The 24,916-nt window shown below is 44.5% G+C and overlaps 1 protein-coding gene across 2 annotated transcripts in view; it reads right to left on the reverse strand.

The window, feature by feature from the left end:
• The window catches only part of DOCK2 (dedicator of cytokinesis 2), a 1,232,183-nt gene that overhangs the window by 59,247 nt on the left and 1,148,020 nt on the right, over positions 1–24,916 (reverse strand). The window contains exons 48-50 of one of the 2 annotated variants that reach the window (XM_040442815.1): positions 21,382–21,509; positions 14,738–14,912; positions 779–899 (exon numbers count right to left, since the gene is read on the reverse strand). In XM_040442815.1, coding sequence (XP_040298749.1) covers positions 779–899; positions 14,738–14,912; positions 21,382–21,509 — 424 coding nt within the window. Of the gene's footprint in view, positions 1–778; positions 900–14,737; positions 14,916–21,381; positions 21,510–24,916 lie in introns of both variants that reach the window. The other variant, XM_040442808.1, reaches the window with a different exon arrangement.

Below are 24,916 nucleotides of genomic sequence, written 5' to 3' on the forward strand. Positions count from 1 at the left end.
TATCTGCCAAGTTGATGCCCAAACAGTGAGTGTTCAAGTCAGCTTGTACCGTAGTTTATGGACATCTTCCATAGACTTCACAGTACTACATAGCTTGGTGTCAGCCTCAAAAATAGAAACAGTGCTATTAATCACATACTTGATATCATTAATAAATAAATAATAATAAAAAATAAAATAAAATAGGCGAACCAGTACGGAAGCTGGGGGCATACCACTTATAACTGGGGAACATTCAGGATGGGAATAATTGACCACAATCCTCTGGTCTGGTTCTTCAGCAAGTTTTCAATTCAATTAAAAACTATACTTTCCAAGCCTATAGACCTTATTTTACCCATTAAATGTCTATGAGACAGTATCAAATGCCTCTGCAAAATCCAAGAACACTACATCCACAGCCGCCCCTCTGTCCAGGCTACTACTCACCTCCTCATAAAAACAAATTGGGTTAGTCTGACAACTTCTGTCCTTGGTAAACACATGCTGGTTATCACTTATTATTAACAGCCATAAACTCCTGTATATAGTCCCCTAAGAGTGCTTAGTTTTTCCCACAACAGAAGTTAAACTCACTGATGTAACACAGAGGAGGCGATTATAGGCTCCACAATGTCATTCAAGCAGAAAAATAAGTAATAGGGTGCCATATCACTCATATTATGCAGTGTTTCAGACAGTCACACAACTGATCTTATAAACATTATATTTTTTTTCTTACTATGAACTGCAAAACTGTGCATTTGTGTGTATTGCGGCAAAAAGTACTGTATGTTACCTGGGATTGTTGGCATAGAGCGACTTGCAAAGCTCATTTGCTTGAGAACAGAGGTGCCTTGTGGAGCTGTTACATGATCTGAGAGGTTAGTGTCACTCATAAATTCCTGCTTCCTTGACAGCTGTAAAATAATCACACAGCAAGCGTACATCAGTAAATTGCAGAACAACAATACTAGTCTCTGTTCACATGTGCCTTGTGACTTATGCTTTTAAAAGTGTTGTCCGATCTGGGGTATTTTTGGCATATTTCTAGGATATGTCATAAATGTAAGATAGATTTAGGTCCCACCGGCATCTAAAAGGTCGGTCTTCAAAAAAGTCCCCCAAGACCTCTATTATGACGGAATGAATAACGGAATGTCTCTAAAGGCATTCCGTTATGCATTCCATCATAGAATTGTGTTATGGTCCGTGGTAATGGAATCCATAACGCAATTCTGCTTCTACCACCAAATGAAGTGTAAACAAATTTCTAAATTTGAAATTATCTCTACCACTGTGTGGAGGGGGCACAGATGAGGCAAAACCACCTTATGGAGTTAAAATACCTAATGTAAGGGGATGTACTGTATGGTGAGCAATGTAATTGTGGGTGACTTTATAAAAGCTTCTAGCAGCTCTCACAGACCTCATATACTCCACTACAAACTACATAAAAATACAGCCCCCAGACCCCTCACCAGAAATCACTGACCACAGCATACTGTAAGTGCCTGCACTCTCCCTGCTCTGGACGCTGCTCTGCTTCTCCTTGCAGCCCTTTTCCTGCATCTGGCACAGTCTGTAAGGGGCTGGAGGAAGCAGTCACATGATCTCATGACATCATGCCCTCGAAGAAGCCAATACATTCTAGGCCTGTCCTGAAGGCTATGAGGCAGAATTGAAATGCCTGCTGCCCTCTTTTAAAAAAATGCCTACTGCTGGGCGCCTGGGGCAACGGCCCCCTCGGCCCCCCCATGCTACGCCACTGCATTTGGGTAGTGCAGCATTTGTTTGCGGTTTAGCTGCATTACCTCAGCTACAGATAGTGACAAACGTCATTAGAACAAATAATTTCTAATGTGTGATATACCTGTTGCCCCCCCCCCAAAAAATTGAAGCAGGGGTGTTAGGCTGGGTTCACACGGGCGTCACGTTTTGGCTCCGGATGCGTCCCGGGTGCATTGCGGCAAACCCGCGTGAGTAGGTACGCAATTGCAGTCAGTTTTGACTGCGATTGCGTTCCGTTGTTCAGTTTTTATCGCGTGGGTGCAATGTGTTTTGCACGCGCGTGATAAAAAACTGAATGTGGTACCCAGACTAGAACTTCTTCACTGAAGTTCAGGTTTGGGTTCGGTGTTGTGTAGATGTAATTATTTTCATGGTTATAAGGGAAAATAATAGTATTCTTTAATACAGAATGCTTAGTAGAAGGTCAATTGAGGGTTAAAAAAATAGAAATAAATTAACTCACCTCCTCCAATTGATCGCGTAGCTGCCGGTCTCCTGTTCTCTCTTGAGGACCTGTCAAAGGACCTGTGGTGTCGTCACTGAGCTCATCACATGGTCCAATCACATGGTCCATCACCACAGTGATGGACCATGTGATGTGACGTCACCACAGGTCCTTTAGCCGGCAGCTCATGATTAAAGAAGTAAGAAGAGATCAGCAACTATACGATCAAGAGGAGGAGGTGAGTTATTTTTTTATTTTTTTTTAAACCTTCAATTGACCTTCTACTAAGCATTCTGTATTAAAGAATGCTATTATTTTCCCTTATAACCTGTTATAAGGAAAAATAATACAGTGAATAGACTTTCATCTTGGCAACCATGCGTGAAAATCGCACCGCATCCGCACTTGCTTGCGGATGCTTGCGATTTTCATGCAGCCCCATTCACTTCTATGGGGCCTGCGTTGCGTGATAAACGCACAATATAGAGCATGCTGCGATTTTCACGCAATGCACAAGTGATGCGTGAAAATCACTGCTCATGTGCACAGCCCCATAGAAGTGAATGGGTCCGGATTCAGTGCGGGTGCAATGCGTTCACCTCACGCATTGCACCCGCGTGGAAAACTCGCCTGTGTGAACCCAGCCTTATATACCAATAATATACTTTCTATATAGTGCATTTTTGTAGTGCACCATTTGTTTGCGGTTTAGCTGTATTACCTCAGCTCACAGAGGGACAAACGCTATTGGAATAAATAATTTCTACTGGTGTGATATACCAGTTGTGGGTCATTGAGCTGCCAGGATCAGCAGGGACGGGGGGACCACTCCCAGAGGCCAGGAGGGGCCGGCTACAGGTTAAAAGGCTTGTGTCACGGGGCGCCAAAGGCACACTCGGTCTCCCATCAGCCGCAGACCCGCTGCTTAGCTTCGGGAGCGAGGATCTGTGTTTGGCCTCGTTCCCAGGGCGGCTTTGCTAGCTGGGAGGCTCCCTGCTCCTAGGTCTGCCTTGAGCGCCGAGCTGATCACTCGGTGCTCGACTTGTCTGTCTGTCGGTCATGTGATGCTGGCCACGTCACATGGCCCTCAGACCCCACTATAAATACAGTCAGCCTGCTGGCCACAGGTTGCCTGTTAATTCTAGGTTCCTGGCTATTTGTTGGACTACTGAATACTACCTGATCCTGTTCCCTGACGATTCTGTCACGGGGTTCCGATGGTGCACTCGGTCCCCCATTGCCCGCAGAACTGTTGCTTAGCTTTTGGAATGAGGTTCTGTGTTTGACCTCATTCCCAGGGCGGCTTTACTAGCTGGGTGGCTCCCTGCTCCTAGTCTGCCTTGAGCGCCGAGCTGATCACTCGGTGCTCGACTGGTTGGTCTGTCGGTCATGTGACGCTGGCCACGTCACATGACCCTCACTCCCCACTATAAATACAGGCAGCCTGCTGGCTACAGGTTGCCTGTTATTTTCTAGGTTCCTGGCTATTTGTTGGACTGCTGAATACTTACCTGATCCTGTTCCCTGACCATCCTTTTGTCTGCTCCTCCTGTACTGCGCTTCCGTCCTGGTATTGTGACCTCGGCTCCCACCTGACTACTCTCTTAGGACTCCTCTTGTACTTCTCTGCTCTCCTGGTATTTATGACCCCGGCTTCTCCTGACAATTCTCTGCTTGCTCCATTTGTACTTTGCAGCTTTCCTGGTATTGACTCGGTCCGTTCACGTCCTGTTGTTTGTCTGTCTGTCATCCCTGCACTTACTCCAAGTTAGGGATTGCCGTCCAGTTGTCCCCTGTCATTAGGACTCGCGAGGCAAGTAGGCAGGGCCAGGGGTAAGGGTGGAGCGCAGTGGTCACTTCCCTCCCCCCTGTGTGTGTGTGTACGCGACCGTTACAGATTCTCTGCCTGCTCCTCCTGTACTGTGCATCTCTCCTGGTATCCTGACCCCGGCTTCCACCTGACGATTCTTTGCAGACTCCTGTTGTACTTTGTTTCTCTCCTGGTATTTGACCTTGGCTTTTCCTGACTATTCTCTGCTCATTCCTTAGTACTGCGTAGCTCTCTAGGTATTGACCCGGTCCGTTCACGTTCCGTTATTTGTCTTGTCTGTCTTCCCAGCACGTATCCTAAGTTAGGGACTGCTGTCTAGTTGTCCCCTGTCATTAGGACTTGCGAGGCAAGTAGGCAGGGCCAGGGGTGAGGGTGGAGCGCAGTGGTCACTATCCTCCCCCCTGTGTGTAGTGTACGTGACCGTCACAGCTTGTGCCAGCAAGTCAGCGTGTCTTTTTCTGAAAGGGGGTCACATCGTGCCATGTGTTTGGAGAGACCTGGAAACAGCTGACATCACTGCCCTTCAAGTGACCGCAGCCAAGGACTATTACACCATCCTAACCCAAAGGAACATTCATCTACCTGGTAACTGACTTGTACTCTGTGTAATCCTGTGTACCATATTATCTGTATTTGTAACCTCAGACCACTGTATATATTCTGTGTGTATAGTGTTATTTCTAGTGTGCCCTAAAGGCAATTAAATATACAATTTAATCTTGTGCTGTCTTGTATCTCGATCACGAATCCCCATGTCCGTGTTTCGGCCTAGTTATAAGCTACCGCGGGTTGGTTTTTCACCCTATATAATCCCGTTAGCAGACTGGGCTTAAATCAAACAAGAAGCTGGTGGCAGATTACCCGGGCTGAGACAGCGCTGTTTTGACTGCGGCAGTGAAAAGGCTCTCTCAGCTTGTTCCCTCTCTGTGCACACGCGTAGAGAGGAAATGTCTGTGTAAACTGTACCAAGCTGACCTTACAAGCTCCTCCAGGAGGGCGTAACATCACGTCTTGGTAACCAGGGACCATACCGCGTCTCATGAGCTCGATGTAGTTGATGTCAAGTGGGCACGAGGGGTGGTATTCGTGCCCCTTTAACAGTGACAGCCCCTTTAACAGTGACTTTCACAGTGCCCGCCCCTTTAACAGTGAACTCCACGGTGCCCGTCCGTTTAAAAGTGGCCCCTGCCCCCCATGCATGTAGCAGTGTAGTTTTGCCATCAAATAAATATTTCAGGACCTGTGAACTGCTAATTCCTGTGATCAGTAGGAACTGTGAGCTTCTATTGGCCGATAAGGGACATGTGACGTGTGTATGGCAGTTAGGATTTAAGTGAAAGGCTGGCAGGCTTGTATTGGATAATGAAGGTAATTTTTGGGGAATATCCTAGAGAGCTGCAAGATTTCTTTCCAGGTAGCAAGGGATGTGTATACCAAGTTTCAATGAAATTGATGGTTGCGTTTTTAAGTTTTTCGCGGAACATAAATACATACATACACACACACACACATACGTCCTTTTTTATATATATATAGATTTGGGTAGTGCAGCATTTGTTTGCAGTTTTTGCTGCGTTACCTCAGCTACAGATAGTGACAAACGACATTGGAACATATAATTTCTACTAGTGTGATATACCAGTTGCCCCCCCCCCAAAAAAAAAAAAGTGATTGAAGCAGGGGTGTGATATACATTCTTCCACAAATACTGCTCTTCTATAGGGACTTTTGTCACAGGGTCATTTTGAAAATGACAGGCAGAGGAAGAGGCAGGCCACTCCGCAGGGGTGGTAGGGGTTGGGCAGGTGCACCAGGCCAGAGCCTAAGTGGGAAGTTGCAGAAGGTGTGTGTGCAATTACGTCAAAGGACGCACCAGACTTGGTTGAGTGGCTCACTCAGCCTTCCGCTTCTACACCCTCCTCATCCTCTCTCTCTAAACCCTCTTCACTCTCTGCTATGTGCACCCCCAATAACACCACCACCGTATCCTCTCCTCAGGAGAAGTAGGGCAATGTGTTTTGGGGTGTCTTTTTACATATACCCATGCTGGGTGAGAGAAATATCTCTATAAAATGACAACTTTGTATAAAAAAATGGGAAAAGTTGTCTTTTACAGAGAGATTTATTTCACCCAGCATGGGTATATGTAAAAAGACACCCCAAAACACATTGCCCTACCTCTCCTGAGTACGGCGATACCACATGTGTGACACTTTTTTGCAGCCTAGGTGCGCAAAGGGGCCCTAATTCCAAAGAGTATCTTTACAATTTCACAGGGCATTTTTTACGTATTTGGATTCCAAACTACTTCTCACGCTTTAGGTCCCCTAAAATGCCAGGGCAGTATAAATACCCCACAAGTGACCCCATTTTGGAAAGAAGACACCCCAAGGTATTCCGTGAGGGGGTATGGTGAGTTCATGTAAAATTGTATTTTTTGTCACAAGTTAGTGGAATATGAGACTTTGTAAGAAAAAAATAAAACAGAAAATAAATAAATCATTTTCCGCTAACTTGCAACAAAAAATAAAAACTTCCATGAACTCAATATGCCCATCAGCGAATACCTTAGGGTGTCTACTTTCCGAAATGGGGTCATTTGTGGGGTGTTTCTACTGTCTGGGCATTGTAGAACCTCAGGAAACATGACAGGTGCTCAGAAAGTCAGAGCTGCTTCAAAATGCGGAAATTCACATTTTTGTACCATAGTTTGTAAACGCTATAACTTTTGCGCAAACCAATAGATATACACTTATTGCATTTTTTTATGAAAGACATGTAGAACAATAAATTTTGAGAAAAATTTATATAGAAATGTAGTTTTGTTTGAAAAATTTTACAACAGAAAGTGAAAAATTTCATTTTTTTGCAAAAATTTTGGTCAATTTCGATTAATAACAAAAAATGTTAAAATGTCAGCAGCAATGAAATACCACCAAATGAAAGCTCTATTAGTGAGAAGAAAAGGAGGTACAATTTATTTGGGTGGTAAGTTGTATGACCGAGCAATAAACCGTGAAAGTAGTGTAGTGCAGAATTGCAAAAAGTGGTCTGGTCATTAAGGGGGTTTAAGCTAGGGGAGCTGAGGTGTTTAAAAAAACCACTCATTTTGGGCAAAATCCTAATTTTGCAGCGTTTGCTGCATCTGTCATTGTTAAATACAAGCTTGAAATACAGCAATAATTTTCTGGGTTTAAAAAAAGCACCCATTTTTGGCAATAGGGGTCGTTGATCCAGGGAGTTATTCTGATTGCCTGATTGGAGTCAGGAAGGAATTTTTTATTCCCCTAAAGTGAGGAAAATTGGCTTCTACCTCACAGGGTTTTTTTGCCTTCCTCTGGATCAACTTGCAGGATGACAGGCCGAACTGGATGGACAAATGTCTTTTTTCGGCCTTATGTACTATGTTACTATGTTACTATGTTAATACCCTACATCTGGGGCCTATGCAGCATTTGTCAGTGTGCAATTTAAAACTTGAAATACTGCAATAAATTTCTGGGTTTTAAAAAACACCCTATTTGGGCAAAATAATACAATTTTACAGCCCTTGCTGCATCTGTCAGTATACAAGCATTATATAATGCTGTTATATACTGCTGTCATATATTGTTACATATATTGTTATTAAAAAAGCACCCATTTTGGGAAAAATACTAAATTTGCGGAGAATGAGGAGAGCGTGGCCCCGGTCGTGGTGCTGCTGGTGAAGCTCCTGTTGCAGGGAGAGGATGTGATTGATCTGTGCCAGCCACAAGTGAAACGCCTTCCTCAGGTACGAGAAGGCGACAGTACCTTCTGCAGTATTTGGTCGGGCCTAATGCGGCTCTACGAATGGAGAGGCCAGAACAAGTACAGGCGATAGTAGATTGGGTTGCTGACAGTGCCTCCAGTTCCTTCATATTGTCTCCCACCCAGTCTCCTGCTGAAAGATCAGAGTTAGCACCTGCAGCGGATGTCCATCAGTCTTTCACCTCACCCCCTTGCAAATCAGCCAAGCAGTCTGAACCCCAAGTCATGCAGCAGTCTCTTCTGCTTTTTGATGACTCTGCTACCAGGGTTTCCTAGGGCCATCCTCATAGCCTTGCCCCAGAAGTGGATGAGATTGGGTGCACCGATGCTCAACCACTTATGTTTCAAGATGAGTACATGGGAGGACCATCGCAGCACGTCTCAGATGATGACGAAACATAGGTGCTAACTGCTGTGGCTTTCTGCAGTGTGTAGACCGACAAGGAGGGCAGATGTGAAGACTGGGTGGAGGACGATGAGGTCCTCGACCCCACATGGGATCAAGGTCATGCGAGTGACCTGTGTAGTTCGGTGGAAGAGGCGGTAGTCGCGCAGAGCCACCAACACAGCAGAAGAGGGAGCAGGGTGCAAAAGCAGAGCGGCTGTCCCCTAGACAGTACGTCTGCTACTGCCCAACCCAGCAAGGGACCGAGCACACCAAAGCCAGCTTCAAGGAGTTCCCTGGCGTGGCAGTTATTCAACAATGTGCTGATGACAAGACACGAGTGGTTTGCACGCTGTGCAATCAGACCCTGAAGCGAGGCATAAACGTTCTCAACCTGAGCACAACCTGCATGACCAGGCATCTAAGTGTAAAGCACGAGCTGCAGTGAAGTAGACACCTCAAAAACAAAGAAAGGTCTCTGGCTCCTCCCGCCTCCTCTTCTGCTGCAGTCTCGGCCTCTTTATCCACCTCTGGAGTGACAGTGGCACCTGCCACCCCGCAAACAGAGGATCTGCCAGAAACACCCCCACCTGGGTCACCAAGCATCTCCACAATGTCCCACAGAAGCGTTCAGTTCTCCATCTCCCAAACACTGGAGCGGAAGAGGAAGTACCCCCCTACCCACCCGCGATTTCAAAATTACTGTCCTTTGAAATTCTGTCATTCCGTCTGGTGGAGATAAAGAGTTTTTTTAAAAGCCTTTATGGCGGTGGCTGTCCCACGGTATGTCATGCCCAGCCGCCACTACTTTTCCAGGCGAGCCATCCCTTCCCTGCACAACCAAGTGTGGGACAAAATCAGGTGTGCACTGCGCAACGCCATCTGTGGCAAGGTCCACCTAACTACGGATACATGGACCAGTAAGCACGGTCAGGGACATTATATCTCCCTTACAGCACACTGGGTAAATGCAGTGGCGGCTGGGCCTGAGGCGGATAGCAGTTTGGCGCATGTCCTTACACCACCTAGGATTGCAGGGTGCTTCTCTTTGTCTCCTGTTGCTTCCTCCTCCTACTCCGCTTCCTCATCCTCTACCGCCTACTCATTTGGTCAGCGTAACACCTTCACCACCAACTTCAGCACAGCCAGGGGTAAAGAACAGCAGGCAGTTTTAAAACGTATCTGTTTGGGGGATAAACCCCACACCGCGCAGGAGCTGTGGACGGGCATGGAACAACAGAACGATAAGTGGTTGGTGCCAGTGAGCCTCAAGCCCGGCCTGGTGGTGTGCGATAATGGGCAAAATCTTGTAGCAGTTCTGGGACTAGCCGGTTTGACGCACATCCCTTGTCTGGCGCATGTGTTGAATTTGGTGGTGCAGAGGTTCCTTTAAAAATTACCCTGATATGTCAGAGCTGCTGCAGAAAGTGCGGGCCGTCTGAACGCTCTTTCGGTGTTCTCACCCTGCTGCTGCTCGCCTGTCCGCACTGCAGTGCAACTTCAGCCTTCCCTCTCACCGCCTCATATGGGACGTGACAACAAGGTGGAACTCCACCTTGCACATGTTGGCCAGATTGTGCGACTAGCAGCAGGCGATAGTGAAGTTTCAGCTGCAGCATGCACGGGTGAGTCGCTCTTTGGAACAGCACCACTTCACCACCAATGACTGGGCATCCATGTAAGACCTGTGTTCCTTGTTGCGCTGTTTCGAGTACTCCACCAACATGGCCAGTGCCGATAACACCGTTCTCAGCATTACTATCCCGCTTCTATGCCTTCTTGAAAAAAACGCTTCTGGCAATGATGGAAGAGGATGTAGCTCCTGCACCCACAAACACCAGGTACACAATTGTCCAGCCAGGGAACAGTTCTGGAGGATGAGGAGGAGATGGAGGAGGAGGAACCGTGTTCACAGCAGGGTGGCACCCAAAGCAGCTCATGGCCATCACTGGTACATGGCTGGGGGGATACAGAGGACAGCTTTTCGTTGCTTCTGGGCAGCCTGGCACACATAAGCGATTACATGCTGCAGTGTCTCTGCAACGACCGCTGAGTTGCCCACGTTCTAACTTGTGCTGATTACTGGGTGGCCACACTGCTGGATCACAGTTACAAGGACTAAGTACCATCAGGGCCGGCGCTTCCATAGAGGCAAGGGGGGCAATTGCCCCCGGGCCCCTGACTCCTTAGGGGCCCCCGCACCGGCCCGCAACTAACTACTCTTCTATAATTCTATTTCTTTCTGTGTGGGACAGGACAGTATGGCGGTGCTGCAGCGCTAATAATAACCCCGCAGGAGTCCCGGGCGGAGGGCAGTCTGGTCTGGAGTAATGTAATTAAACTGGAGGGGCCCCCCGCCGGCAGCCGCTCTACCTGCGCTGCCTGTCTCTTTAAAAGACTCAAGACTGGGAGCAGTGGCTGGAGCGGCATGCAGGGCACAGGCAGGCACGTCTTGCGTCTGTCTGACGTTGCCACAGGCTCCGCCCCCCAGAGCAGAGAACTTGAAGAACTTAGGAGCAAGCGCCATTGTCAGCCAGCCACAGCCCACAGTCTGAGTCTGAATCTGTACACTGGGATGGGTGAGATGGTGCCTGTGATGGATCCGATCCAGTTTAATCAACCAACCTACCAGTAACTGGCCGTCTCCCCCCCCCCCCAAAATGCACATTTCTCCAGTCCAGCTGACTTCAAACAGAACCAGGGCGGGCTAGTACACTGGCAGTGGGACGGGTGAGATGGTGCCTGGGAAGACTCATGATGTGCATGTGCTTCTTCCCCGTTCAAGCCAGGTCTAAAAAAGAGGCAGTGGCAGGCAAGAGGACAGGACGGTAGGTCTAAATGTAAGATTGCAAGAAAGCTGTATTACATTTAGAATCTCGGTGGATATGCCAAAGTTATGTATATAGTCCAGCGCCATGTGCCGATCATCGAAATGCTCGAGCCTAACTGTTGTTCGGCCGAGCATGCTCGATCAACACTAACAGTGACCCAATCTGAGTGTGTATCATTAATAATCACCCTCTGTTTTCTATTACTGAGCCAGTTACTTACCCACATACAGATATTTTCTCCCAGTCCAAGCATTCTCATTTTATATACTAACCTTTCATGCGGTACAGTGTCAAATGCTTTGGAGAAGTCCAGATATACGACATGCATTGATTCGCCGCTGTCAAGTCTGGAACTTCCCTCCTTATAGAAACTAATTAATTTAGTTTGACATAACTGATTCCTCATGAAGCCATGCTGATATGGCGTTATTTGCTTATTTTTATTGAGGTACTCCAAGATAGCATCTAGAAAACCTTCAAACAGTTTAGCCATTACAGATGTTAAACTTACCAGCCTATAGTTCCTGGGCTCTGTTTTTGGACCCTTTTTGAATATTGGCACCACATTTGCTATGCGCCAATCCTGTGTAACACTCCCTGTATAGAGTCCTTAAATATCAGAAATAAGGGCCTGGCTATGACATTACTTAATTCTCTTAGGATACAGTGGTGTATGCCATCTGGTCCTCGCAATTTGTCTATTTTAATCTTTTTAAGAAGCCGTTGTACTTCTTCCTGGGTCAGACAGTGCACTTTTAATGGGGAATTTACCTTTACATTCTGCATTTCATCTGACAGTTTATTTTCCTCAGTGAATACAGTAGAGAAAAAAAAAAAAATGATAGTTTTGCTTTCTCCTCATCACTCTACAACTCCCACCTCATTACTCTGTAGAGGGCCGACACCTTCAGATTGACACTTTTTACCATTTATATAATTGTAGAAAATTTTAGGGTTAGTTTTGCTCTTTTTAGCAATTAATCTCTCGGTCTCTAGTTTGGCTGAGGTTTATAGTTTTTTTAAATGTTCTATTTTTTTCCTTATAGTTTTTCAGTGCTTCCTCGCACCCTCCTGTTTTAGTGATTTAAATGCTTTTTTGTTATTTATTGCTTTCTTTACAGTTCTATTTATCAAAAAAAATAAATCTTGTTCCTTAACCTTTTATTCCCATAAGGGAATTTATTTTTGAGGAGTTTGTCCCAGTTAGTTAGGCCTATAGCCTCTCTTATTTGGCTAAATGTATTTTTTTTTTTAAGTTTTGGTATTTTTGTTCCTCCCTGAAGAAACACTCTTTTGAATGACAATTGGAAGGTTATTACTTTATGGTCACTATTTCCCAGGTGTCCCCCAACCTGCACGTCTGTTGTTCTGTCAGGTCTATTGGTTAATACTAAGTCCAGTATGGCCGTCCCTCTAGTCGGGTCCTGAACCAGTTGGGAGAGGTAATTGTCTTTGGTTATTGCCAAGAACCCGTTTCCTTTTTGATATATACAGATTTAAGTTTCCCAATCTATATCTGGGTAGTTGAAGTCCCCCATAATAACCACCTCATTATGATTTGCCGCCTCATCTATCTCGTTTAGTAGTAGATTTTCTGTGGACTCTGGTATATTAGGTGGTTAATAATAAACTCCTATTAGTATTTTATTATTGTTTTTGCCTCTATGTATTTCTACCCACAGTGACTCCACATGTTCATGTCCCTCACTTATATCTTCTCGGACTGTGGGCTTTAGACAGGACTTTACATAAAGGCAGACCCCTCCCCCTCTCCAGTTATTGTGATCCTTTCTAAACAGACTGTAACCTTGTACATTAACTGCCCAGTCATAGCTATTATCCAGCCATGTCTCAGTTATTCCCACTATGTCATATCCTCCTCACACATCACTAATTCCAGTTCCCCAGTTTTATTAGTCAGGCTTCTGGCATTAGTATACATACTTTTGAGAGGTTTATGTATATATATTTTTTTAAATAACAGAAATAAAGTGGCCTAAATGGGAGGAAATGCTCAAAACCCCCAAACACTGTGGCGTGTTTATAACCGGGGGAGCAATTCCTCCGCATGTGATCTGTTGCTAACAGCAATCCCCAGCAAAAATTAATACAACCAAAGATGTCGGCAGCGGACCACATGCACCACAATATCATCCTACACAAGATGGGATAATGTGTGGATGCAATTATAAAAATACATAAATCACTGTGAAAGGTGCACCACAATGATATGCAACTGACAACACTGGCTAATCCGTCAAGCTGACATTAAGAACTGAGACTTTAGCCAATATATTCCTGTCAGGAACACATTGGAGCCCTTTGCACCACCGTCAAGGTATCTCAGTGTGGCATGGGTTCCTACCACTAGACTACCTACGGTGTGTGAACACGGTCTGAGAGGTGCTAAGATACAACTTACAGCCAAGCTCCCATATACCTCAATAGTGAAATCACTCATGTAGTGGGAGAGATGATAAGGCTGAAAGCCCCAACTATAACAGGCCATGTGACACAGGCTACGAGGTGCAACAGAATGCTACCAGCGGTACGCAATGGCACAGTCTAAACATATCAAGAAAAATAACTGAAATAAAGTGGCCTAAATGGGAGGAAATGATTAAAAAGCCCAAACACTGTGGCATAGGATGCTTTTGCGGGGCATGTGGTCACCTGCCGATATCCTCCATTGTATGCATTTTTGCTGGGAATTGAAGTTAGCAACGGATCACATGTGGAAGAATTGGTCCCCCGGTTATAATCACACTACAGAGTTTTATTTTTTTTACCACACTGAGATACCTTGACGGTGGTGCAAAAGGGCTCCGATGTGCTCCTGACAGGAATACATTGGCTAAAGTCTCAGTTCTTAACATCAGCTTGAGGGATTAGCCAGTGTTATCAGTTGCATATCATTGTGGTGCACCTTTCGCAGTGATTTATGTATATTTTTTACCCTGCACCTTTCCTTCTGAACTGTTCTAGTCCATCCTTCCATTCCTCCCCCAGTCCCATTACCTTGCCCCATCTTCCCATCCTGTAATGTAATTACCCTCCCCCCCAGTCCCTAGTTTAAACACTCCAACCTTCTAGCCATCTTCTCCCCCAACACAGCTGCCCCTTCCCCATTGAGGTGCAGTCCACCCCTATGATAGAGCCTGTAGCCGACAGAGAAGTCGGCCCAGTTCTCCAGGAACCCAAATCCCTCCTTCCTACACCAGTTCTTAAGCCACTTGTAAACCTCCCTAATCTCCCGCTGCCTTTCTTGTGTGGTTCATGGTACAGGTAGTATTTCGGAAAACACAACCTTTGAGCTCCTTGCCCTAAGCTTGTGACCTAAATCACTAAAATCATTTTTAAGGACGCTCCACCTAGCGCTAACTTTGTCATTGGTTCCAATATGGACCATGACCGCTGGATCTTCTCCAGCCCCTCCCAGTAATCTGTCAACCCGATCCGCAATGTGTCGAACTTAAGCGCCTGGAAGATAACACACCGTTCGACGATCCCGGTCTTGTCACAGATCGCCCTATCTGTACCCCTAATAATTGAGTCTCATGTGTATCCATATTCATAGACGGCCTTCCATCTTGTCCTTATTACTTGCTAATCAACATTCGATGGTGCATACACCACATGTATATGTCTTGTATAAGTTTTGAAAGATCTTTTCACTAACTTACTCTCTTTGACTCCGACAGATATGCTTGAGAAGATGTTTTTTCATCAGCAAACACAACACTGCTCCTTTTATTTTTCTTGCGAGATCTCCGCAATTTTACATCTGTTTCACTGGACACTGGAGAAGGATCTCCTTCACTTTCACGAGGTTTTGATTTGGATGTTTCAAGAACAAAGCTACTGAAAAATTGAAAGCATTCCAATAAACATTACACATACAATAATTCACAATCATGTATTATTATTCAAACACTGGTGCATGGTAAAATAAACCATTCCTAACTGGAGATGTTTAAAGCCTTCTAGACCAAAAATGTTGTAATACCTATCAATTCTTACGGCTATATGTTGTGCCATTCTTCTGTTATTTCTACTACAAGGTTAGGAATGAATTGTCAGCAGCTTGCAGTAAAGGTACTGATGGGTGTTACCAGTTGGGGGTGTCCCTGCACAGTCTGACACAGGCAGCAATGAATGGATAAAGTCAGACACACCTGCTACTGGTAACACCTTTACTGCAGACTGCTGGCAATGTATTTGTAAACTTCTAGCAGGAATAATATGGGAATGGCACAACGTAGACTTAAGGATAGATGCTCCAGAATTATTACATGGCGAATGCAAGTAGTTACTAAAACATGTCAGGAGAAGTAACAGGTTCTCTTTAAGGACACAGTGATTTTTTTGTTTTAGTTTTTTACTCCCTGCCTTTCCAGAGCCGTTTTATTTTTTTCTGTTCACATACAGTAGCTGTATAGGGGCTATTTTTTGCGAGACAATTTGTACCATCTAATGGCACCATTTAACCCCTTAACCCTTCAGAAGGAGTCGTAGTCTCCGAAACGCGTATGGTAATTAATCCCATGAGAGAAAAGTACAGCACCGGAGAACAATAAGCGCTTCAAGGAAGGGATCGGTGAATCTGCATCTTGTTGTAAAGAAAAGCTGGATACCTGTCGTTTTGGGCTGAGACTCATTTTCCCTGGTGAAAGTTAACCCTGCATATTATGAACAAATAACGCAGAAGGTATACACTTCCAGGTAATCTCTAAGACAGCACAGCTAACTACAACCACCGAGGATCCCGAAAGTTTTCTTCTATTTATTACCGCACAATACCGCAGCCTATAAAAGACTTTCACTATACGTGGGACACCACGAGTGATATGGAAACCGGCATTATCTAAAAACAGTGAGTAAAATCATTCCGGCTCAGTCTGGTAATTAGGCAGCGTTTTACTTGCGGCATTACTGCGATTCAGGATAAGTGGCAACTAATCCACATAAAAAACATAAGTGACTATTATTCAAGTATTATATCCAACTATTAGATTGAACCCTCTCCTGGGATATCGCTTTGGGTCAATTAACCCTTGGAAAAGACCGCTATATTTTGATTATATCCCAGTTGACTATAATATTTTTTTGTCCATAGCCCAGCTGATTAGTTCAGCCGATTGTATTATTGATGACTATATTTTAGGAATTTTATAGTAATAATTTATGTGTTTTAGTAAATTTTAACATTATATGTCACAAATATTATATGTTATAATAAATATCTTTATACATTAACTCTCCGTGTGGCATCAAGTGGTGGTGTGCCCTACTATTTTAAATTGTTTTCTTAATTAGATCTAAGCATAGCATTGTGGATGTGCGATCCAGTTCTGTTTTTCTCCCATTGATATATGCATGTTGAAACTTTCTTCTTTGTTAGGCTACTTTCACACTAGCGTTCGGGGCTCCGCTTGGGAGTTCCGTTTGAAGGCTCTCACAAGAGGCCCCGAACGGATCCGTCCAGCCCTAATGCATTCTGAGTGGATGCGGATCCGCTCAGAATGCATCAGTCTGGCACCGTTTGTCCTCCGCTCAGCAGGCGGACACCTGAACGCAGCTTGCAGCGTTCGGATGTCCGCCTGGCCGTGCGGAGGCAAACGGATCCGTCCAGACTTACAATGCAAGTCAATGGGGACGGATCCGTTTGAAGTTGACACAGTATGGCTCAATTGTCAAACGGATCCGTCCCCCATTGACTTTCAATGTAAAGTCAAAACGGATCCGTTTGCATTATCATGAACAAAAAAAAAAAAAAAAAAAATTTTTCTTTTTTTTTTTGTTCATGGTAATGCAAACGGATCCGTTCTGAACGGATCCAAGCGTTTGCATTATAGGTGCGGATCCGTCTGTGCAGATAACAGACGGATCCGCACCAAACGCAGGTGGGAAAGTAGCCTTACTGGTATCAGCACTTCTCCCATTCGGTACAGATGGTTTAAATTTTGCAGAAGTCTGCATATAAGTGGTCATTGACCTGCAGTTCCTGATAGCAATGGAATTGTGGTGTTAGACAATTGTTCACATGGTGCAGTACTGCGTAGTGGCTTTTGTTTTTGATGCGCTGTGCTGGTGGGTTGGTGGGACCCAGTGCCACGGGTGGCATTGTCAGACATCAGGCTTGCTGTTTGACTCCTGGGTCCTACCACCTACTAGGGCAGTGCAGCTTTGTCACCGCATGGTGCTGCGCCTTTTTGTCAGAGTAGGTCCCACTAATGCCTCTTGTACAGCATGCAGTATAGGGGGCTGTACACTTTAATATTGCGCGGAGAAGCGAGTTTAATTAGATCCAAGCATAGCATTGTGGATGTGCAATTCAGTTCTGTTTTTCTCCCCTTGATATACTTTTATATTTAATAGTTTGGACATTTTGAGGCACAGCAATACTAATGTTGCTTAATTTTTTATTGTTTGTTTTTAATATGGGGATAGAGGACGAGTTGAATTTCTAAATGTTTGAAAAACTTTCTTTACATTTAAGCCCCCCCAAGGGAATTAGAACATGTGATCATATGATCGCTACTCCAAGAGTCTGCAATAATTTAACAATGCAGCCTATGAGAGAGTCACTGTGTTCCTATGGAGCCCTGCTGCAGGCAGGGCTTCATAGGAACTTTGATTTGGCAGGTTTAAGAGCCTTCAGAAGATTGGGGGTTGTCATAGCAACTGATCCCTCGATCTCTGCTTCCAGGTTTCTTCTTTGTAAAACAACTGTTGGCTATAGCACCCACTGAGCTACCGTGTGGGAGCCATCTTTAAAGCCTAGGATTGCAGAATACATGTAAAGCGCAAGTTGTAAAGGGGTTAAAACTAGGGCAGTCTTATAGTCAGAAAATAAGTCAGAAACTATGTTTACATTGCAAATGAGGTCGCTAAAGTGCTAAAAACTAAAACCCTATGTTAGCTTTACAAGGATCTCCCTTAAAGTACAGCTTTGTACAACTATGATAATCATCCATGTACAGAGATTTTATTTTAGTAAAGGAGGGAAAATTTCCTTTTTTTTTTACTTTTTATGTGTTATTTTTTTATTTGGCTGTACTAACTAAATGAATATTTCAGAGGGGCTACTTGTTAACTTTATATTCATACAGTAGACATCTTTTTTTTGGCAGAACTATACAATTTAAACAAAAAATTTTATATTGTCCTTCTGTAGCAGTCAGCACAGATAAAACCCCTATATCGATCGATAACTGACTGTTACTTTACTGCTGCTGTGAAGGGATTATGATCTGTTAGTATAATACTAGATTAGTAGAATTAGAATAATATTATTTTAGCTCTATTGTTCTCTTCATAGGTCTAGATCAGGCATGCTCAACCTGCGGCCCTCTAGCTGTTGCAAAACTACAACTCCCAGCATGCCCGAACAGCCTACAGCTATCAGCCTACAGCAGGGAATTGTGGGAGTTGTAGTTTTACAACAGCTGGAGGGCCACAGGTTGAACATGCCTGGTCTAGATAAAGATCCACAGAAAAACATTGCACTTATAAGTGTAATGTGCAATGGTCTAATTGAGTCATTTGCCCCTTTCCCACTCTGGTCTTACCGAGAAAGCCACACAAAGCTGTTTGTCATGGTAAAAGTACAAATAAAGGAGTAAGTAAAAGAGCCAAGACAGGATATAGAATACATGGAACATCATAAAAATATATATTCCCCCAAAAATAAAATCATCCTGTTTTTGTAAAAAAAACAACAACACCACAATATTAACATGTAGACTGTTAAAATCTAAAAAGCTCCTTTATACAATTTTATTTGGGAATATAGGCTGGCAAAGAATACCTTATCTAAGTGTTCCTTTATGTCCCAAAATACAGATCAGAGACAGTGATCTAATGCTAAGTGCTAGAGATGAGCAAACCACTTGAGAGTCGATTTGATTCAGGTTTACCAAAATTTTTGAAAAAGTTTGGTTCAGACCCGAATCCATTTGGGCCAAACCGAATTTACTCCAATTGCCATGCAAATTTGCATAAAACCCCTGCTAGCCTCCTAGGGATTTTTTTCTTTTTCCCTCCCCCACTGCAGGTAGGCCGCAGCAGTGGCACGATTGCAGTGGTGGCATGATGGATGCAGGTAGGCAGCAATAGTGGCAAGAACGGGCACCGCCAACAAGGCAAGATCTATTCATCAGCCTCAGCCGTCCAGAAGGAGTGTGAAAATCTTCCCCAATCCAGGCCTGGTGATGTTTTAGACACTGGTGGAGGACAACTTCATCCATTTCGGTGTCACTACACACCCCACAGTGCTGAAAACCCTCTCTGGACTCAGCTTAAGGCAGCATGTGAAAAAACTGCTACATCATTTTGAGGAGACTAAAATGGCTGCTGCTACTGCAGCTTCTGCTGCTCTTGGCAACGAGAGGTGGTTGACTCTGCAGGGGGCAGAGAGGGGTCTCCTTTTCAGACATGCTGGAGGCAGGTGTCTGCTCACCATAAGCTGCGGAAAGCTGCATACACAGTGTTTCCCATTAACGTAATTTGTCCTCCCTTTCTGCTGGAGGAAAACATTACCCCATTTTGCCTTGAAAGTGAAGATCTAAAAGCATGGCTATCCAGTAATCATTAGAATGCTTGACGTCAATGATACACCTGTCACTGCATAAGTAAGTGGGCATACAGGCTGCCATTCTGGCCAGCATGCCCGAAGAGCCAGTTAATTCTGGCTCCACCCCCCACTGAGACAATTAAGTGTGCCATCGTCATCATCGTCCTCTTCCTTCTCCACCTCCAACTCCTCCTCCTTTTGCAAAGGCAGCTCCTCATACTGGTCTTTCCCCGCCTCCATTGCAGATTCCATTTGTGTGTCCCCAACAGCTATAAGGCAGTCAGCAAGATGCATGAGCATCAGCATCTGTTCTAAGATAAATATGAGAAGGATGGCATCGTTCATGCTGCAGTCCCTGCTGACAAACTTTGTGGTTTCTACAAAGGGCTTCAGCACCTGACAGGCATCTACCTGACCTCGTAGCAACAGCTCCCTGCTGCTGAGGCTGTCTGGTGCATGACAAATTAATTAATGGCTTTCTGCTGCTCGTACAGGTGCTCAAGCATGTGCATTCCAGCGAGTTGGAAAGTAGTGGATTAAGCGGTGTAGTGCTAGGCTGTTCTGTCACTGCAAGTTTTTGAACAGTCTCCAGTAATTTGTCAGCACCTTGCGCAAGCCAGTGTTCTTATTTAGAAAGTGTTGCACCACTAGGTTCATAACGTGTGCCATGCAGGGATCATGTGTTATTTCGCCTAGGTTCAGGGCAGCCAGGTTGTTTCGCCCATTGTCGCTGACCATCTTGCCCAGTTGGGTGTCGGCGGGGTGACAGCCTGCAGGATGTTTGCTGCTTTATGTACTTCAGCAAGTGCTCCCAAGTGTAGCTACTCTCACCCAGGCCGATCATCTCCAACACGGCATGGCAATGCTTGACTTGACAAATTTAATAGGAAGAAGGGCTAGTGCGAGCGACCCTGTGCCCTAATGCTGTTGCGGACGGGCCAGTGTCCATCGAGGAGGAAGCAGAGGAGGTGTATAAGTGCCTTATGTGGGAGCCAGGCTGACACAATTGTGGGGGGTCCAAAGGACCTGGCTTCATTCCCAGTGTTTGCCTCACCACTGCCAGAAAAAGCATTGACCCAGTGGGCCTTAAAAGATATGTACAGTCCAGGTCATTAAGAGCTGCTCAAGGTGGCCACCGTGGCGTGAACCTTGCCTCGTTGGGAGAGTCGTAAGGAGCAGCCTACATTGTTTGCTACTTGAGATTACAAGGCAGGGATGGCTTTTTAGGAGAAATAATGCTGGCCAGTTATCTTCCAGCGAGGCTGGTGGGAATTAAGCTTGGGCACCATCGGATTGCTGGGCATATAGAGTTGTTTCCAGATCACACATTCTGTTAATTGTTGACAATGAAGCAAAGGAAGAGGAGTCTGAGCGGGAGAAGTGGAAAGGGATGATGTGAAAGACACCATGCTGCCTATGGATGCGGCCTGGCTGCCGCAAGGGGGACCAGGAGCATGTAGAAATACAATAAATGTAAATTGATGATTGAGGCATGATGCTTATTTTCACGTTATCATGTACTGTTCACCTGGATTTAAATGGATTTATCCCTAATATTTCATTTTTAATCATTGATTTATACAGTTCTTCAAACTAAAAATAAAATTAAATATGAGATGACCTGACATAGTTTTTGGTTTTCTAATACAATGTTTTAAATCCCCTGCAAGATACTAAAAGATAACAGGACGCACACATATAAACTTACTAAATCCTAGGGGGAAGTGGTGAAGGGGCAAATTTAAATCTAACCTTTCTGCTGAAGACTTTTTGGGTGTGCTGCAATCCGAAGCCATTGAAGACAAAGATATGATAGACATCTGTCGATAGGACCGTAACATGGATCTCGGCCTTCCCACTCTTCTATCATCAAAGTCAGGCTGCAAGAAAAATAAATTAGGAGGAAAAGCTATGCTACATGTTCTTAGCTGCATTGCCAATTTTACCAAAATATATCAAAGTATGATAAGAATACACATGCTGCCATACGTAGCATTTTTTTAAAATATGGAAATAATAAAAACTACATTTACTATGAAGAGAGAGCTCAATTCACTTGGTCAGAGTACTGAGTAGTGTTGCAGTAGTGGACAGTACTGCTGGTAGTGTTATCTGAGGTTTTCCTAAATAGGTAAAAAGGTCCACTGCTGGATAGAAGCGGCTGCAGCTTATGTCCCTGGCCGGCGGATGCACCCTGCCAGCAGGCAGCACTGCCAGCACTTCTGCTTGAGTTCAATGGGACCCAGCAGGTACGCTCTCCTGGACCTGTGCTGCAGTCATCGCGTTGCAAGCTGCCTTTGCAGCCAATATTTTGCCACCAGTGTCTATTTATTTGAACCAAATCTATTAGCCTTTATTGATGATATGGGGCTTGGGCACAGAGAATAATTTCCTCTGGTGGACCCAAAGAACTGTAGTCCGAATCTGGATTTATCTCCAAAACTAATTACCACTCTTCCATCTGTCTGTTAACATACACTGACTGCAGTCAGAGATCACTAATCTCCATATTCAAATTTACAGTATTATAATTATTCAACAAAATATTTTCTTATTATAGCTTACTAAACTTGAGTGTACACATTGACAGTGCAAAAAGAGTCAGATAAGCAACTACTGTACATTATTATTCATGTTTAATCAGACATAAGAACAAGTTATTAATACAGTATCTAACGACTGCTATTAGACATGTACAGTTGAAGGGTCTATTATTAATATTACTATTGTTTCGTATATACAGCAATTCCAAAATATACTCCTACAATTTCAATAGATCCTCTATAAAAGAGAGTGAGCCACAGTGGAGGATGGGAGTGGTAGTTGTGGTTCAGAAGTAGTGGTAACACTCACATGGTGTCAATGTCTTCTCTGGTGCTCCCTAAGGTCTTCCCTGGTGCACCCTTTCTTCTCTCAGTTATTGAAGCTGGTATTGGGTCCCTGGTATTGGGGCTCATGTCGGGTGGTAGTTTGGGTCACCTAGATGGTAGATTTGTTGGGTGCAAGGCAGGACCAGTGGGTACTCGAGTCAATCAGGCTTGTTTGTTGTAGTAAATAAGGTCTCTTTATTAGGTTAATGATATGGATTGTACTACAAATAGCAGCAAGACAGTTCCAAAGTATATCAGTGAAATATTCTCCTAATAGTAGCAAATGGACAGTAACAAGGATGTTGGTTATAGTACACCCCCTCTCTAAAGACACTTTGCAGTTTATCAGCAGACAGAACCACAGGCTTGCAATAAGGTTCTCGCCATGTCCTTCTGCAGTTCCTGCACTGAGGGGTGAAGAAGAACTAATATACAGGTGTCCAATTTGTCTCATCATATGGGGGATGCTTTTACAGTACTTCCTTCCACAGCAGCAAAGTGTTTCTGCCAAAGACATATGCCATGGGTGGGGTGGTCCCAAAGCTACACTGGGCCCCCCGAACACCGTTGAGGTATCTCCGGATGTTGCTGCTTTCCAGAGGGGATGATAAGGCATAACATACCACAATAAGTCCAGAGTCAGGGTTTGCAGTAAACCAGTGTACTTATTTACTGGAGGGCCTTAAAGGGGTTATCCGAGTTATTTTTTTGTTCTTTCTATGTTCCTAACTGGGCAAATGTAACAGCTTTCCAATTCACTCACTTTATCTCCGGTGGCTGGTTTCTCCGATTTCACTGAGGGTCACATGACCTGTGATGTCAGCTTCTCTCCCTGCTCTGATAAAGGTCATTTACAAGCCTGTTAACGAAACATCACTGTGCTGGCCACGCCCCCCTTCACTGCCATCTACACTCTGCTAGGATTCTTAACCCCTTCAGCTGCACAGCTCTGCAGGCAGTGAGAGACAATTCTGGGCACATGATCTGACAGACTAGAGAGAGCATTACACAAAAAGGTGGGGGGGAAGATCCTATGTGTATTAGCAGTGTCATTATTCAGGTGGGACATGTAGTCCTACACTTACAACATGCTGCAGAGTCTCCCAGCACTCAGGGCAGCTCTTGTATTCACTCCCTTAGCAGTGTCATTATACAGCTGGGACTTGTAGTCCTACACATATAACATGCTGCAGAGTCTCCCAGCAGGCAGACATGTCACTCAGGGCAGCTCTTGTATTCACTCCCTTAGAAGAGCAGGGGGAGGGGCAGAGATTGTTTTTATTGCATGTAAACAAAGGGCCAGAAAAGAACCAGGGAAATGAGGAAAAATATATATATTTTTTTTGCATAAAACTTGCTTAGCTCAGTTATATATCAGATTTTCAGTGCTATATATTTTTTTTTTCATAACTCGGACAACCCCTTTAAGTGCAAAACAATACAGGCAATGCACTAACATGGCTTCTCCAGTCTCTGCCAAACAGATGTATCTAGTATCACAGTCAATGGCCACATACTCCCCGCTGTCCCATCTAGCACCCTCGCACCCCTCCAATCTATCATTAACTTAGCTACCTGGAAAATAAACCCTCCCCCCCCCCCCCCCCCGCCATTACTTTTCTCTCTGCCAATCCCTTCACTGGCTCCCCATTGCCCAGAGAATACAGTGCAAAACATTAACTAGGACATACAATGCTTTCCACAACCTGTCCCCTCTATATGTATGCAACTTGATCTACCAGAGCCTTCCTACACGTTATCTCAAATGCTCATAAAATCCCCTTCGCTACTCTCCTCTTATCTGCTCGTCCCACAATCACTTCTGGAACTCTCTACCAACAGATCAGACTCTTGCCCACTGTGGAAACCTTAAAAGGAAACCTGAAAACCCACTTCTTTAGACAAAAGTAAAACCCACGTTATCGCCATATGAACAGTTCTCCCCTCACCTTATCCTTCCCCCATCCCTTGTAGATTGTAAGTCCTCGCAGGCAGGCTCCTCTCCTTCTATACCAGTTTGTAACTCATCTTGTTCATGCTTATTTTACTTGTCTTAATTTATGTATGTATACCCCTATTCATATTATTAGTGTCATGGAATAAATGTCAATTTAATAAATAATAATAATAAAAATAATAATACTTTTTCTTTATGTGTCTTTTATATCTTCCTCTAATATATAGATCATTGTATGAAGGACAGAATAAAGCAGCTGTGATAAAACAGCTAAACAAATTCATGGTAACAAGTCAGTTTTCCTAGAATGGCAGCTGCACATGTTAGAAAGTGAAAGTAAGTGTGGAGGAGACAAGCCCGGGAAAGCGAGATCACCAATAATGCTGGGCAGCCAGCCAATCCACAGGTTGCCCTCCCCTATGATGTCACAGCTAGGCAGAGCTCTATAAAACCTGATCCT

The sequence above is a fragment of the Bufo bufo genome, chromosome 1 (assembly GCF_905171765.1).
Source record: "Bufo bufo chromosome 1, aBufBuf1.1, whole genome shotgun sequence".
Classification (NCBI taxonomy): Eukaryota; Metazoa; Chordata; class Amphibia; order Anura; family Bufonidae; genus Bufo; species Bufo bufo.